Below are 18,648 nucleotides of genomic sequence, written 5' to 3'. Positions count from 1 at the left end.
TCCAGTATTTCCCTCTGACAGCTCATTCCATACACGTACCACCCTCTGTGTGAAAAAGTTACCCTTAGGTCTCTTTTATTACATTCCCTTCTCACCCTAAATCTATGCCCTCGATTTCTGGACTTCCCCACCCCAGGGAAAAGACTTTGTCTATTTATCCTATCCATGCCCCTCAGGATTTTATAAACCTCTATAAGGTCACCTCTCAGCCTCCGACACTCCAGGGAAAACAGCCCTAGCTTATTCAACCCTGGCAACATCCTTATAAATCTTTTCTGAACCCTTTCAAGTTTCACAACATCTTTCCAATAGGAAGGAGACCAGAATTGCATGCAATATTCCAAAAGTGGCCTAACCAAAGTCCTGTATAGCTGCAACATGACCTCCCAAATCCTGTACTCAGTACTCTGACCAATAAATGAAAGCATACCAAACGCCTTCTTCACTATCCTATCTATCTGGACTCCACTTTCAAGGAGCTATGAACCTGCACTCCAAGGTCTCTTTGCTTAGCAATACTCCCGAGGATCTTACCATTAAGTGTGTCAATCCTGCTAAGATTTGCTTTCCCAAAATGCATCACCTCTCATTTATCTAAATTAAACTTCATCTGTCACTTCTCAGCCCATTGGCACATGTGATCAAGATCCCGTTGTAATCCGAGGTGACTTTCTTCGCTATCAACAAAAAACTGAGAATGTTCAACAAATTTCGAGCTCCAAATAAACTGCAACGCACTTTGAGAATCTGATCCTACTACTTTAGTGACTGGCTACAGCAAAGGTGCTCATCAATCCTACAGCCCACCTAGATGAAAGTAAAAACTTCAAAAATGCAAAATTGTTTCAAGCTTGAACAGACAGTTTTTATGCAAATTAGTCGTCTCTGAGCTTGAAAGAAAACATTCCATTACGGTATTTTAGTAATTTGCATGGGAAAATATCTTACACTACAAACCATAACCAAATTAGTCTATTGTGAAGTGAAAGTAAGGAGGATTTTGTGGACATCACAGCTGTTTTCACAGGTCACATTTAACTGAAAAACATTTGAAATGCAAACTAAACTAAAACTAGATGCATTGTAAAAATGAATGTCTGTGCTGCTCATTAGATAAAACTCACATGCTATAAAACATACTTCAAATTTAATTAGAGGTCAACTATCCCCAGCAGAATGCTCATTCTAATTTAATTTTGTTTTTAATTCTAGTTTAGTTCATGAGCTGAGGCTGAACCATAGACACTAAGATGCATCAGAGGGGGTGGAAGTTACCTGGATTCTTAGTACCAGGTGGCAGTAAAACTACTTAGGACAGGGTCTTGTGATTTGGTCAGTGGTCAGTTACAGGAGGATGTGCCTGAATGAGGCAGGTAAGGGGACACAGAGAACAGCTTACATTCCTTCTAATTTCTCCAGCCTCTGCAGCCAGCTTAGAGTGAATACTGGAGGGTAGGAGTGCAGGAGTATCAGCCTCTACAATTGTCCAATAGGTCGGAGGTTCTCTCGGCCACTTTAGGTAACAGCAGGGACCGCAGGGCTGGCGAGCAAATTGACCACAGAATCATGGTACAAGCAGCCATTCAAATTGAAGGAACAAGGAATAGAACAGTGGTAGACAGTATGAGTGCTGACACCATTACCTATAGCAAACAGCAAAAGTCCAGACTGTTGCATTGCCTGCCCAATGACAGGGTTTGTGACATGGGCATCTGCTCAGGAATGAAAGGAGTAAGTCTAAGAAATATGGTCCATGTGGTTAAAAACATTCCTCCCTTGTCAAGTGACAGCATGATACTGTCCACATTCTGGTCAATATTGTTCACTTCGTCATATATGTTGCCAACCTTTCAACTTTGCAATGCACGTTGACTTCTTTGCTTATCACGATTCCTGGTCCTGTTTTGATCAATTTCAGTATTCAGAGGAGCAGAAATGCACAACTCCATATTTCATCCCTTCTGTGTTAAATCAAGCATAATTTCTGCTCTTATTTACAGTTCCTGATCTCACATAACCACATCTCCACTTTATCTCAACCATTGGGAAACCGTGCCATTGGGTGAGTTTTTAAACCCAAATTAACTGGTATATCCTCTCCCAGTTTAACATATTCCTGTGCAGTGAGGAAGTTAACGTTGATATTGCCCTGAACTGCAATTCCAAGACTAAGGTTGGACTGTCCAAAATGTTTTGGGTTCATTCTACTCCTGCAGCCTCTGTTATTGCAGCCTTCATGTGTGGGAGTTCCATCCCCATTGTGCAGTGGGCAGAGCTGACACCAGCCCAACAAATTAATCTTGATGAGTGGGGCTTTTAATTGGTTACTGTGGTAAAAGTTGCATATGGGTCACCAGTTCATGAAAAACAGGGACTTCCTTTTTCATTTTTGCCAGTTGGGTTATACTGTATGGGGGTGATACAAGCCAAAGTCTGTTTCCTCCCATGTCTATCCATTCAGCAAGTGGTTATTGGGCCATCACGTGGGGTTTTCTCTAGTGGATTGCCCCACAATTGATTCCAGTCACTGTCCCTTTCCTCATTACCATAGCACAAAGTGTTCCAATCTAACTGACCCCGAATCTACATCTCCCTCAGACTCATCTTGACACCTATCTCCAAATAAGTAAATAATCACCGTTGTAAAGTATCTTGTATGATTGCTTCCATCATGTGACCATTTAGCCGCTGCAGAACTTTCAGTGCTGTCTGCAAGTCACTGCAATTCTCTTCTGCTTTGGAAAGCTCCACTTTTGCCCCCTCAGTTTCTTTCTCAGCCTTACTGTGTTCAGCTTTATCAGCCTGAGTCTGAAAATGACTTGGAAAAATAATCTATTTTTCCCAGTCAAGTTGTGACCTTTGAATTTCAATCTCTTGCCTAATGACTTGATGCAACAAATTCCGATTTTCTCTTTGACATTCAGCTAGCTGGTCTTCCAACTTCCTAAACTTTTCCTTTTGGTCTCTTAGCTCCTTAAAACTTGCCATAATAGCAACATTGTTCCCAACCTTTGACCTCTTTTATTCCAGTCCCAGATTAGACTTTGTCCTATAATTGTGTTCCTGTGATCCCTAACATGCATACTCCATGACAGTACTTTTTTTTCATAGTGGACACTGTTTCTCAACGTACTAAAGTACCTGTTCCCATTTCGGTGTCATCCCTATTGCGTTCTGAATAAAGATTTTTTTTTACTCTTCGGGAGAGAAATCCATTCTGCCAATGTGCTAAATTCTGTTTTCCTTTTTAATAATACTTCTTTGTCACCTAATGACCCACCTGTCTGGTTAGGTGGGTCATTAGGTGACAAAGGTTAGGTTATCTTATTTCATCTGGTTCCTGATGTCAGCATTTTCAGGCTTCTGTCCATATGTCAACTGAGGCCATTACCTTTAAACTCTTGCTACCCCTACAGCATAATAGTCGAGCTAAAACTATATTTTCACATTGCATGGTGTAGGATGCTATTCTACAAATATCAAAAACTTTTTCTAAAATTGCCATGGTTACAAAAAAACTTACAAGTTAATTAATAACTTCAGACACAGAAAATCCCACTGCTTACTAACTCAAACCAGATCCAAACTCATTCCAAATGTCATTAAAATTTATTTCCAAAAATTTACATCACAATTTACATCACAATAACATAATGTAAGTGATGAAAGGAGAGTTCGGTCATGTTCTCTCATATGGCTTCAGCCATTGTGGTGCGTGTCAGTGACTTGCATTTTGGACCAGTCTGTAGACCACTTGGAGAACCCTTTAGACCACTGAGAACCACTGACTGAAACAGCAACAGAACAACTCAGGTGAGGCATCTGTGGCAAAAAAGCAGAGTTAGTGTTTCAGGTCCAGTGACCTTTCTTCAGAACTAGTTGAAGTTAGAAAAAGGCTGGTATATGTGCTGAAGATGGGGTGTTGGGGTGAGGTGGAGGAATTGGAGGGGTAAAGGATTGAGGTGGAGATCGGAGTGTGAAACAAACAGTTGGACAGACAAAGGAGTGGGGAAAGATCAGTCTGGGAGAATCAAAAGCTGCTAAAGGGGATCATTAGTAGCTGACAGTGGATTGGTTCTGGTAGGTCCATGTGATCACAAGGCCTGGTGTGAGAGATTTCGGCTAAGGACGCAGGAGAAGGTGCCCAAATCCTAAAATTATTAAACTTGATCAAGGCTTTAAGGCTGCAGGATTCCCAAGCGAGAAATGAGATTAGATTGTTGGTGCATTGATCTGACAGGAAGGATTTATTAGTTTACTTTATACTGCTGCAAAAAAAAATGAACAATTTGCATTTAAACTTGCATACACACTTTGCATATTAACTATTCACAGATCATTTTGGAACACTTCAAGGCCAAATATTTTCTGGTAAAATTCCATGTTAGTGTCGCACCCAATTTCACACAAGTCTTACAAACAACAAAGGTGTTACTTATTAATCTATTAATGCCTCCCAACTCCTGCCACCCACAGTTACATGTTTCAACACTTACAATAGCAGTTCATCAGCCCTTCTCAAAATCATAGATTATTTTCTTTTTGACTATGAATATGACACTCTCCTGATACTGCTTGGCTCATATATACAGCCTTTGTTACAGGTCACAAACACACCATTCCCCCTTCAAAATCTCTACTCCACTGACCAGCTAAATAGGAGTATATTTACCTTGCACCATTCTTTTCTATCCAGTCACATCTAGAAGATCACCAGTGAATTCTCTTTTTAACCTCACATCATTATCTCTATAAAGTCCCCCCTAAGGATTTCTCCTTCAATGGCTATTACTCATTTCCATGCTTCTCCTCAGCAAAGTCTTCCAAACACGCACCAAATTACTCATGTAACTAACACCCTCCAATGCTAATTTTCACTATCATTCTCTCATCCTCCTCTGCTTCCAGCTTATCATTGTGCTCATCTATCATCCAATGTAACATGAGCAGAAATTTAGGCCAACTTATTACTATTACCTCTCAAAGCAACTTCCTAGCCAATGACTCCATCTCTCTCTGTCAACTATCTAAAGGTTGAATCTGAAAGCTGCAACCCTGACATCCTATCAATCACACCAAGCTGAGCTTCTGACCTCAGGACCTCTGGAGCCCCAAGACCAACATAAAATTATTTCTCCATTCTATTCTCCCAGTGTCTCCATATCCATCACATCTGTTCCATACTACCTCTGCAGCAATGCAGAGGACCTCAGAAATGTCCAATTTTTTCCTCGACCAGGATTGCCCATAGCTTGATGCAACTCAATTCCCTCACTTCTGTTATCGCCCCTGCTCTTCCCTCATATGATTCTCACTTTTGAACCTACCAGCCTTTACATCCAGAGGATCATAAGCTGCCATTTCCAACACCTCCACGAGGAAGTTATCACCAAACACATAGTCCCCTCCCCAAACAACATTCCACAGAGACTGTTCCCTCTGAGACACCTTGACCCATTCCTCCTCCTTCCCAGCACCTCTGTGGCACTTAAACATGCGATCGCAGAAGATGCAACAGTTATCCATTTATCTCCTCCCTATCCAAAGCCCCAACATACATTCAAGGTGAATCAGCAATTTACCTGCACTTCACTCAATCTATTGTTCTATATTCACTGCTGACAATGTGTTCCCCTACACTGGTGAAACAAAGCAAATGCTTTGTGGAATGCCTACTCTGTCTGTAAAAATAACCGAGTTCCATCTGCCTGCCACTTCAACACACCATCATGCTCCCATGCAAAACATTTGTCTCAAGCCTGTTACAGTGCTCCAATCTGGTTCAGCACCTCATTTCTCATTCCCATATTTTGCAGTCTTCATGTTCAGTACAATTAAAGCCTGAATATCACCTCCCATATCTTTTAGCCATGGGCCCTGTCATGACACGCGTTGCTTTCAGCACAGCTAACCATTTCCACCCACTTGTAATCCTCATGATCAGCTTTTCTTTTCCCAAGCTAACAACCACCTCGCTCTGGGCTCCATCTCCTTTACACCCTCACCTCCAGTCAACAAGATGCTAGATGCTATTTTCCTAGATGCTATCAGCTTTGAAGAGGAGTCACTGGATTGAAACATGTTCTTTCCTCAAATGCTGCCTGACTGAAGTTTCTCCAGCAATTTCTTTTATATAAAATTACTTTCTCTGTTTGCAAATCTGTGGTCTTGCCCTTTACAATCTCAGTGGCCTTTTTCAGCCATCCAAGAGAACGGAGAACTGTACGTTGTCCTAATCCTGTCCTCTTGAAAATGGTTGAATCTTTTCAGAATGATGGCAGCCAATTCCTCCAGGACATTCTTGGGTTTTAAAGGAAGTGATTCAGAGATAGTGGACCGATTGGATATAACATTCCAAAAATACCTCCAGAATAGGTTCCAGTGACTTGAAAAAAAAGTTAATAGAACAGTCTTAGTTAAAAATAAAAGGAGGGAGGCAGAAAGTAGAAAATTACAGATTACCTAGTTTAACTTTGGTTGAGTCCAGCACTAGTGGTAAAAATGTGTTGCTGGAAAAGCGCAGCAGGTCAGGCAGCATCCAAGGAGCAGGAGAATCGACGTTCCGCGCATGAGCCCTTCTTCAGGAATCATGCCCGAAACGTCGATTCTCTTGCTCCTTGGATGCTGCCTGATCTGCTGCGCTTTTCCAGCAACACATTTTTAACTCTGATCTCCAGCATCTGCAGTCCTCACTTTCTCCCAGCACTAGTGGTAGCAAAGCTGTGACGCAGCAGCATCACAGCGACATAGAGGGGGCCCAGCAGCAAGAGACACTACTCTGACATTGGTAGGTCCAGCACAGACAGCGGCAAGGTGAAGGAGGAAGAATGGCAGCACAGGTGTTATTGATGAGGAGTTGGCTCAGAAGTGAGGAGTCTCTTTAAGCTATATCTTCTTATTCTTAAAATTATTCAAAATGGTGTCAGACCATGGCAATAGTGGAAAAGCTTTTCTTTGTAATTTACAGTTTTTCTCATTGCAAAATACACATAACAATAAAATCATTCAATTCAACTTACCTGTGGTGGAAAATTGCTAGAATCTATTAAAGTGAAAAGACAACACATGGCAAGTCAAAACACAATCCATCAGATTTATGAAGGATGAATTATATTTGTTAAAATTCTTTGAAGATTTTACAAGTGAATAATGGGGATCCTGTAATTGTATTATATCTAGGCTTCCAGAAGTCTTTTCATAAGGAGCTGCAGAAAAGGTTAATACATAAGGTAAGATCACATGAGATTGAGACAATTTATTAGCTTGGATAAAGGATTGGTTAACTAACAGAAAGCAGAGGGTCAAGAAAAATGGGTCTTTCTCTGGTTGGCAAGATATAACTAGTGGGATGCTACCGGGTTCAGTCCTCAGAACCCAACTTTCTGCAACAAATATCAATGAATTGGATGCACAGAAAAAAGATACTATACACAAATTTGCAGTTGAAACTAAAATAGGTGGAAAGTATGTGGTAAGGTAGAATTTAGAAGCTTACAAATGAATATTGATTGGTTAAGTGAATGGGCCAAAATTTGACAAATGGAGTTTAACATAGGTATCTATTTTGGTCAGAAATGCAGAGGGATCCGAATATCCCTGTGCATTAATCATAGGCAACAGTGTGCAGGTAATAAGAAAGACAAATGTAATTTTGACGTTTCTTGATTTAAAAAAAAGTTTAGTAGTGAAGTGTTGCTGCAACTGAACACGGCATTAGCGAGATCACACCTCGAGTACTACATACAGTTTTGGTTCCTTACTTGAGAAGGAATGACGTGAAGATGCTGGAGTTGGACTGGGTCGACAAAGTCAAAAATCAAACGACATCAGGTTACAGTCCAACAGGTTTATTTGAAATTGCAAGCTTTTGAATTTCTGCTCCTTCCTCGGGACTGTTAGAGGAAACCACAGCACCCAGCGGAAACCCATGCTGACATGGGGAGAACGTGCAAACTCCACTCAAGTCTGGTAGGAAAGCCAGTTCCCTGATACCATGAGTCAGCAGTACTAACCATTATGCCACCGTACCACCCAGGTTCACTAAGTTGAATCCAGAAATGAGGGGCTTGTCTTTATGAAGAGTGATTGAGCAGTTTAGGCTGATACCCATTTGAGTTTAGAAGAATGAGAGGAAGTCTAATTGAGGTATGTGAGAGCTAAAGGGGATTTCTCCTCATATGGGGTGATGGAGGAGGAGAGGGCATAGTTTTAGATGAAGGGGTAGCCAAATAAAAACAAAAGATAAGGAGAAATCATAACTCTCAAAAGGCCATGAATCTGCTGAATTCACTAACCCAGACTGCAATCAGTGCCAGGACATTGGAGTATATTTAAGGAGGAAATAGACAAGTCTTTAATTAATAATGCGTTGAAGGATTACGGAGAGCAGGCTGGAAAGTAAAGTTGAGGCCAAGATAGAATCAGCTATGATTGTACTAAACGACAGAACAGCGGTTGAATTGTCAACTCATGCTTCTAGTTCTTTAGCAGCCTTTTCTTCAGCATACTAAGCTCTGTAATTATTTTCCAACATCTTTTTCCTCCAGTAAAATGCACCTTAAAACCTACTTCAACCAAAATTCTGAACATCCAACTCCATCTGGCTCAGTGTCAAATCATATTTAATGATATTCCTGAAAACTGCCTTGGAACATTACAACAAAAAAATGTTTTTTAAATGAAAACAGACAATGCTGTTTATAAAATGTAACTGGGTTTTATTTCAGATGTCCAGCACCTGCAGTATTTTGCTTTAATACTATATTAATGCAAACTGCTGTTTTGCCAGTTAGAGGATGAATGCTGACCAAAACAGGAAGAGAAACCTCTCAGTACTGTTCTTTAAAAAGAGAAGTGCAGCCTTTTAAACCTACCTGAACAAAGAGACAGGGCAGGAATACAACCTTCTCTCAATACAAGTATTAAGCCTAAAAAATATGCTCGAGTCTTACAGAATTGAAGAGACAGTATGGGAGAGGAAACGTAGATTACATGCTAGAGATTATCCGATCATCCACATCAGATCTACATATTCAGGCTTCATTTTCTAGCTAGCTATAAAAATTAAAACATCCAAGATACACAGAGGAACCACAAACTTGCCTGGATGAAACAAGGAAGTTCGACTCTTTTTCATTGATTAAAAACTCAGAACTCACCAACTCCACCAATCTCCTTCAGTAAGGAAGTTGGAGACCAGTTAAAATCAGAGATGGCTCCAGGACAGAACTGTTATCCATGTGACAGTCACTCCAGGAAAAATTAAAAACTTTGAAACGTTTAAAGAGCATTGTTTAATTGATAAATGATATGGATGAACTGGGCTGACCTTTCAGGTGAAAGTTTAACTTGATTTTTGTAACAAAGAAAGCAAGATCAAAAGTTTTTTTTTAAAAGGAGAAAAAGTAATATTAACGCACCAGGCTTTTTCAAAATTCGGATAAAACCACTATTAAGTTCTAATTAAAAGGCCACCCACCTAAGGATTTTTATGCTCATCAATTTTATGCCTAAATAATAAGAAACATGGTGCTCATGCCCTCATAAATACCATTTGTGAGCTGAAAGAAAATTAAGCAGTGATGCAATTTTTCAGCAAAAAGTTTTGATCTTGCTTTACACTAAGTGCCAAACACATAATTGCATTTTGTTCCATATTGAAAGTCTTTGGTTGAACTGGTGCTATTATGCTACTTCAACCACCGAGGAATTGATTGGAGATAAATATACACAATACCATAGGCAAAAGGAAGGAAATGCAAAAATGACAGTTGTGATTACCTGACTTCTACTACGGCCTTTTTGTGGTATCTGCCACCACTGGCAATATGTGGCTCACAGTAACGGTTAAATTTAAGTTGAAGTTTTATTGTCACATACTGAAGTAAGCAGTGCAGGAGTATAGTGAGTGTACGATGTCGCCACATACGCCAAATCTTAAATACAAACTCTTAGTTACAGAAGTATAAAAATAAAGAAATAAGTTCAAGAGTTCATCACTACAGGTTTCTTAGTATAAAAGTAGAAAAATAAAGAAATAAAGTTTAAAAAGTTAAATATTACACTCCTTTCTTAAGTGATGTACCCAAGAGGGGTTGCTCTTCCCTGCACTGGACATGCTTTCACCTGCACTGAGTTAAGACCCATCTGTGTTCGACAGCCGCTGCTGACCTTCATCAGGCAAGCAAGCAGGCTTCAACTCCAAGTGCTGCTGCCGCTGCAGTCATTTGTGACTGACAGCCATTGTCAGCATCTTCCATTGCCACCACCTCCACTGACTGCCACTATTGCCAGCCTTTGCCGCTAGCCACCATCCCTACGATCTGGGCTCACTCTGAGCCCCAACTGCTGCTATGCTCCATTGTCTCATCAGCCACCTCACTTCAGAATCCTGCTCCAGATATCAGTGAAGCCATCACGCTGCCGACCAGCAGAGTTCCGTCTCGTGGCAGACAGTCAAAATCCCCCAGCCACAAACATCACCATCGCTACCTCCTGAAGGTAAGTAGAGAAAGAAAAAGCCCTAAAGAACTAAAAGAAAGAAGTGAGAAATGAAGAAATAACAAGAAAAGCGGTCGGAGAAGACCAGCTCCAGTCAGGAACCCTCTTCTGCTGCAATCTTTCAAGAGCAAGAACCTCGTACTTCAGATTGTTTGCTGCCATCCACTCTCCATCATTGCTCTATCTGGATCCTATCTAATTATTAGTACTAGGGGACAGACCACTGAGGTTAAATAGCAAAGACACTGTCTCTTGTTGAACAAAAATAGTTTAATGAATTATAGCAATAGGTATAACTTATACTACTATTCAGGCATAATTGCAAAAGATTCTCAGAGCAACATTTCAAAAACAACATTTTCGGAACACTACCTACATAAAAAAGACCCTTCTCACACGACAGTCTATTATACAACCATAATACCCTTAACTACTACTCAATTTCTGCCACAAATTACTGACTTCGCCAATCCAGGCAGTATGTATATTTCACAATTTTCCCAGAATACTCACTCTCCTTGGATTTGGAATTATTAAAAAGCTGTCTTATGCCAATTTAGAATCTGGTCAGATTACTTTTCTTCTGTCTTAGTTTCCATCACGAGTCTACGAAACCCAATGTATGGGTGTCCCTTGACTATTTCAGACATAACACGCTCTCGAAGATTACCTATCTTCATCAATTCTGCTGATGAACTTGAAGTTGAAATGTGCATGCAATTGTATAAAAAAGAAAAAAAAATTGTTATTGGAAATAACGTGCAATTTTCAATATTCTTATCTGTATTGTGTTGCAATGTAACCTGGAGCATTCCTAGTTATTTCAGTCATATAATATAATACAATACATTATAATATAACAATCATATAATGTCAAATTCGGCTTTGACAATAGCGACTGCTCTGATACGCCAACTGGTTAATAGGCATTCATCTTGCCCAATGGTGATGGGTGTTCCGCTCTATACACCCCCTTTCCACATGTGACACCACTACTTTCATTATTCTGGAACTAAGTTACAGTTTTACGAAGGTAATATTTCTTTGTTCTGCCTGGGCATTGCCTGTGAAGCCATGCTGTCTTACAGTACTGACATTGGTGCTTAGTATCTGATGATCAGCTCACATCCTGTTGGCTTCGCACATGCATCTTTAAAGAGTTATCTTATAGAAGGAAAATACTCAGTTGCTCTCCTGCAGTACAGTTGTCCTCCTCTCAGGATCTGTTTCAGGGATTTCCCTATTTTCTGCTTCCAGCATGATTTGAATAGCTTTCTCAAAAATCTGAAAGTTTCATCAAAATAATTCTAGTTTCAAAGCTATATCGGTACAATTTTCCATCAATCTGTCGAAATCATAAAGGAAATTGTCTACAAATCCCCATGGAAGTTAAAATCTTAGTTGTCCAACTGGCTCTACTTCACACTTTGTGCTTGATTTTGAAGTATTTCTGAGTCTTAAGAGCTGTCTCCTGCAAGAAATCCTTGAAATTCTTAATTATCCATTACTGACCTTGACTTTTTGAGGAAGCCCTAGGTCTCCTTCATTTCTTTTTAACGTGCTTATTATTTTTTCCTTACAGGAAAGCTGATTTAGATGGTATGTCATTTTAATACTGCTTGTAATATGCTGCTCACTTTGCATTAAATCAACATCGTTTTAAACACAATTTCTGGAGAGCTTGCTAGCTGTGCAGTTTTTTTTTAACCAGTCCTTTTAAACTTTATTTCAGTTATGCAGTATAAAATCATTCACTAAAAAGTATGAAATGTATTACCAGCAGATCTATAGTAATTTACTGCTTCCAAAAATGTTTCTTTGGAATACATGTCTTAATTGGAATACACATGTCTTAATTAACTTACAGGGTTTTCTTGCATTGCTTCGGGTTTTCCCTAACTTCTTAAAATGGTCACAATGGTGACTTCTCTACATTTTTTAAGTGTTTTCCATCTTGGCTAGCCAAGACGTAGTTTTCCTACTTCTTCCCACGTTAAATTTCCTGCCCTTCCTAGCCTAAAACACTTGGTCACCGACTTCAAAACAAATTTTTTAATGATATTATCTGACTGCACCTCATACAAATCTTCCTGCAGAAAACAGTTTAATTACTGAATCCTGGCATATTTATATCTTTAATTTATCCTGATTTCTTTTAAGCTGCTCAACTCTTTCGCTATATTTCTTTAAACCTACTTTTTCAGCATAATTAAATTTTGAAGCCTTCCCAAATCCACCTAAGTTATTTCTCTGGTTGTTTCATTGCCCATTGCAGCTGCAATTTATGGAATCTACCATCTTCACAGTGGTGATGTAAGTTGAAGTTAAAAATCACAACACCAGGTTATAGTCCAACAGGTTTAATTGGAAGCACACTAGCTTTCGGAGCTTCCAATTAAACCTGTTGGACTATAACCTGGTGTTGTGTGATTTTTAACTTTGTACACCCCAGTCCAACACTGGCATCTCCAAATCATGACGTAAGTTGAGACAGACTATAACTCTTTTTACACTTCCATGCCTTCCCCATTTAATATTTACACCATTTCATTAAGTTATTACTTTCCCATGAGAGGGATCTTCCAGCGTCTTCTCTTACTCTGTGGACAGCCTCCTTCACTCAGGTCCCTGATTTTTTCAGAATTGTTAGAATATAGGGGACTGTCATTTGGCTTATTGTGCCTGCACTAGCTCTTCAAATCAACATTACCCAGTACCTGCTGTGTGAAAGATTTTCCTCACATCACTCTTTTATCTTTTGCACATCATTTTAAATCTACACCCTCTCATTGCTGTTTCTTTCACAACCAGGTACAATTTCATCTATCTACTCTATTCAACAAATTCATGATTTTGAAAATGCCTATAAAAACTCCTCTCCAAGAACAGTCCAAATTTCTTCAATCTACCCTCACAAGTGAAGTTTCTCATTCCTCTAACCATATTTGTAAACTGCTTTTGCACGCTCTTCAATGCATTCACATCTGTTTTATAATACAGTGCCACACAGCAGTACTGTATATTCCAGCTGAGTTCTAACAAGTGACTTTTCAAATTCAACTTCACTTCCTTGCTCTTGTACTCTATGTATAAATTAATACAGCCAAGAACACTGCAGACATGAAAAGCTCTCATCACCTATCCTAACATATTTATTGATCTCTGCACATTTACACCCAGGTCCCTCTGCTCTTGCACCTATTTCACTTTGGTAGGAAGAACATTGAAAGACAAAGTGCATCACCTCACATTTCTCTTCATTGAACATTACCTGCTACCCATCCATTCACTCCACTAACTTGTCAATGTCCTTTTTGGAGTTTCTCCTCACAATTTACAATCATTGTGTGTAATCTGCAAACACTGAAATTGTTCCCTGCAGACCAATAGATCAAATCATTAATGTACATCAGGAAAAACAAAAGGTCCCAATATCTACTTCTCAATTACAAACCTTCCTCCAGCCTGAAAACCATTGACCATTATCCTGTTCCAATCACTCTGACAATTCTGAATCTACGTCGTTATTCTCTCTTTTATACCATGACCAAGAACTTTTCTCAAGTCTAAGTATATTTTTCTAAGTGCAGCCAGTTTTATCTCTTGATCCCCAGCTCACATCTTCTGTGCTATTTACTGGTTTCTTGGAGAAGTTTGTCTCTGAAGCACTAAGCTTGGTCTGTTACTTCTCCCATGACTGTTAATTGTTGGTAATTTCAGCTGCTGTCTGTCTTCTGAAAAAGGTAATGCTTTTAAAATGGTAAACTCAATTTTCTTCAACAAATTTTTACTTCCAGAATTTTGATCCTATGGTATGGGTCTCTACCTGGAATTTGAATCCATATTTTGCCTGATTGCACTTGCACCTTGTGGTTCAGAGTAAGGACTGTTTCAGATAATTCATCACTACAGTCACTGAAGTGTGGAGGTGGAAAAAGCACAGGAGCACAAATGGCATCTGAGGAGCAGAGGAACCGTCATTTCAAAACCTGACAAAAGTTCTGACCTAAAACATCGACTCTCCTGCTCCTCAGATGCCGCTGGAGCTGCTGTGCTTTTTTTCACCTCCACACTTTACTAACTCATAATTCACTACCACCCATCCTACCTTATCAAAACAATATTACATATCTAATGAGGACTGAAAAAGGATAGACCACTGGTGAGTCTACAGTGTAACACTTAAAATATTTGTATTGCAATGACAGCACTAAATACAAGTTACATTGCTAATGAGGAGTATTTGCTCAGGACTTTCAAGAGCAATTTAGAATACAACGATTTTAAAAAAGTTTGGACAAAACTCCTCATATCCACCCAAGTCTACGTCATCATAGATTGGGTTCAGTTACTGCAACTTCACTATTAACTCTCTGGACTATTACCTTACACAGAAGAAACAAAAATGAGTATAGTTCTCGAATTACTAAAAATTATTATACTATCAATTGTAATAAATTCAGGCTATTAAGAATTTGAACATCAATATCCTTACATGATGGCTGACAAGATCCACAATATCCCAATCCAACTACACATATACAGCTCTATTAATTTGAACACCATACCCCAAAAATGGTTTGTAAAACAAAATTCACACTGAACATGCTTCTAGTTTATTAACAGCACAGTGCATTTTACTTTCTCATGCCAATGGACCAAAAGCAATAAACAGTTGTTTAAAGCAATTAGCCAGTGGGCTTTCAAATTTACTCTAAAACGGAGGTTTGTGTAGAAATAAGCACACTTGAACATATGCTATGGATGAGAAACCAAACATTTACCCGTTACTAAAACTGGCTGAGACTTGTTTTTTGATTTTATGATTTAGTTCTCGTTTTCCTACATTGCGGATGATTACAAATTAATCGGAAATCACAAACCTAACCTTAAATCTCTTTCAAACTTTAATTAACATTAAAACTTACACAATCTAATATTGAATACCATTTTGTTAATTTCAGATATGAACAAATTTTAGTGTCAAATCAGGTTTCCCTAGTACTTACTTAATTGTGTTCCTAAAGTGGTCTTCAGCTGGATTTTTCACAGTACAACTATTTAACAGCCACAAATCTGCATCAGATGAATTATCTGCAAATGAAAGGAGAGAACAGTGCTTTACAAAAATCAAGATTTCGGACAACTTCATTATATAAGCATTGTATTTTCCCTTTTAATTTGATATTAAAACAGATGTTGTAAAACATGCCTTGTAAACATTAAAATATAACCAAGAACATTACTAAATATGCATTGCTAAATTTTCTTCTTAATCTAGAGACCAACCAAAACAATGCTGGCAGATCTTACAGCAAGCTTTGTCCCACATATCACCCCTGTCATCACTGACCTGTTAACCTCCAATCTCAAGTTTTCAGAACACTCCACAGCCCCTCAACTCCTCGTCTCTGCAATCCTTCCAGCCACACAATGCTCCAGAGTTTCCAACACTGGCTTACTACGCACCCCCAATTTTAATCATTCCATAACTGGTGACCATGGCTTCAGTTGCCTATTCCCCAAGTTCAGAATTACCCCCATCCCCAGTACCAATCATCTTCTTCTTGAAGATTCTCATTAAAACCTACCTCTTTCACTGAGTTTTTGATCATTTGACCTGTGTCTTTTTGTGGATCAATATCATACTTTTTTATAATGCTTATATGTGACACAAAGCATCTGATTAAGTTGAAGGCCCCACATAAAATAAACTTGCTGCTTTGGACCTTTTACTCAGGTCAAAATACATTTTGTTACCTAGCTAAGGCTTGGAAGCATTCCAAATCCTTCTGTTTGCCCTTCTTCAAACTGAGTTAGTAAGCACTTGACTCAATAGCTTTTGTGAGGAAGTTTTTCTTGCCTTTACTACTTTATCTTTTACTAAGGTAACCACAACATTTACCACAACAAAACTTCATTTCAGATATCAAAGGAGCAAAGAATTGTTCCACAATTTGATTACAATAACTTTGAATAAAATATTCAGTTTCCTGAGAGAAATGTAACAATGAAAGAATGGGGATTTCTTTTAGGAGAAGGACTTTTGGCTACAGCTATTACAAAACTGATGACGCCAGATGTTTATTCAAAGTGCAAATACAGCTTGGATGTACAGTTGCTGTAGACAACAATGTGGTTGGGCTGTGATGAATGTGTCCTTGTAAAGCTGTTGAAATCATTCCCATTGTCAATCATAACATTCTGGACTTCAGGAGTAGGGACTAAAGGATGTGTTTCGCTAGAGTTAGGGGATCACTCTGGACATCTGTTGTTCATTCCTCGCAGATAGAAAGGGAACAGAACATGGGTGGCAAAGCAAAGACAAGGACCAAGTATGAAGGAGGTAAAGCTTCCTCCCTTATTAATAATCACTATTAGTCCAGTGTGGAATGAGCAAAATGTAAATCTAATAATCCAGTCTCTTTTCTGAGCCACTCTCAGAATTTGTGGAAGTGTCATTTCCTATCAGAGGGCTAACATTTTTCTAATCTGTTCATTTCAGCTTTCAGTTACTTCTCTCATATAAACTTTAATTAGTAGTAGACTATTTGCCCTTCAAACCTCCTCTGCTAATCAATATGACCTTGGCTGATCCGCATGTGTTTTGAATTCAACATTCTCATTTACACCTTATGACATTTGATTTCCCAGCGTAACAAGCAGCTATTAATCTCTACTGGCTTCTGATGCAGAGTTCCAACGTCACACAACCCGCAGAGAAAAACACTTTCATCGCTGACATGACCTGTATTTTTAGAACTTCTAGATCTGGGCTGGCCCAAGCACACCTTGCTAAGACCATTCAGGAATTTACATAATTCAACCAACTCATCCTTCACTCTTCCATTCTCCAGTATGGATAAACCTGTCCAACCTATCCTCATAAGACAACTGCTCATACCAGGTATCAATCTAGTAAGCCTCTCCTGAACTGCCTCCAACACATTTACATTCTTCCATAAATAAGGATTCCAAAAACTGCAGACAGTATTTGTGACATGGTCAAACCAATGCTTTGTATAATTGAAACACAAGATTACTTTTATGTTCAATTTCTCTCACAATAAAGGATACCACTCAAACAGCCCTCTTCATTGTACACTTACAAACCATTATGATTCATGCACTAGAAACCTATGATCTAGAAAAATCAAAGATGCTCTGCTTTTCTCTGGTCCATCTAGTTCAATTTTTAGCTCTCACCATTTAGAGTACACATGACCCTGTCTGACATTGTAAAGAGAGTAATGTAGGTTTGCTCACTGAGCCAGAAGGCTCATTTCCAGATGTTTTATCACCCTACTAGGTAACATCTTAGGGGGCCTCTGGGCGAAGCACTGCTGACGATTTCTGCTTTCTATTTATATCTGAAAAATGTGTTGCTGGAAAAGCGCAGGTCAGGCAGCATTCAAGGACCAGGAGAATCGACGTTTTGGGCATAAGCCCTTCTTCAGGAATGAGGAATGTGTGTCCAGCAGGCTAAGATAAAAGGTAGGGAGGAGGGACTTGGGGGAGGGGCATTGGAAATGCGATAGGTGGAAGGAGATTAAGTTGAGGGTGATAGGCTGGAGAGGGGGTGGGAGCGGAGAGGTCGGGAAGAAGATTGCAGGTCAAGCAGGTGGTGCTGAGTCTGAGGTTTGGGACGGAGATAAGGTTGGGGGAGAGAAAATGAGGAAGCTGGAGAAATCTGCATTCATCCCTTGTGGCTGAAGGGTTCCGAGGCAGAAGATGAGGCGGTCTTCCTCCAGGCGTCGTGCTGCCATGGTCTGGTGATGGAGGAGTCCAAAGACCTGAATGTCCTTGGTGGAGTGGGAGGGGAATTAAAGCGTTCAGCCACAAGGCGGTTGGGTTGGTTGTGCGGGTGTCCCAGAGGTGTTCTCTGAAACATTCTGCAAGTAGGCGGCCTGTCTCCCCAATATAGAGGAGACCACATTGGGTGCAGCAGATGCAGTAAATAATCTGTGTGGAGGTGCAGGTGAATTTGTGACTGATATGGAAGGATCTCATGGGGCCTTGGAGGGAAGTGAGGTGTTTGGGGGGGGGTATGGGCGCAAGTTTTGCATTTCTTGCAGTTGCAGGGGAAGGTGCCAGGAGTGGAGGTTGGGTTGGTGGGGGGTGTGCACCTGACGAGAGCGTCACGGAGAT

The 18,648-nt window shown here is 39.7% G+C and overlaps 1 protein-coding gene across 2 annotated transcripts in view; it reads right to left on the bottom strand.

Annotated features, from left to right (window-relative positions):
- cdkal1 (CDK5 regulatory subunit associated protein 1-like 1) overlaps window positions 1-18,648 on the bottom strand; it is a 581,619-nt gene that overhangs the window by 489,332 nt on the left and 73,639 nt on the right. For both annotated transcript variants that reach the window (XM_060849921.1, XM_060849920.1), the window contains exon 4: window positions 15,510-15,594. In XM_060849921.1, the coding sequence (XP_060705904.1) occupies window positions 15,510-15,594 (85 nt within the window). The remainder of the gene's footprint in view (window positions 1-15,509; window positions 15,595-18,648) is intronic.

Source organism: Hemiscyllium ocellatum, chromosome 34 (genome assembly GCF_020745735.1).
Source record: "Hemiscyllium ocellatum isolate sHemOce1 chromosome 34, sHemOce1.pat.X.cur, whole genome shotgun sequence".
Classification (NCBI taxonomy): domain Eukaryota; kingdom Metazoa; phylum Chordata; class Chondrichthyes; order Orectolobiformes; family Hemiscylliidae; genus Hemiscyllium; species Hemiscyllium ocellatum.
Note: the sequence above shows the minus strand (reverse complement) of the source record. Positions and strands in the feature narration are given on the sequence as shown.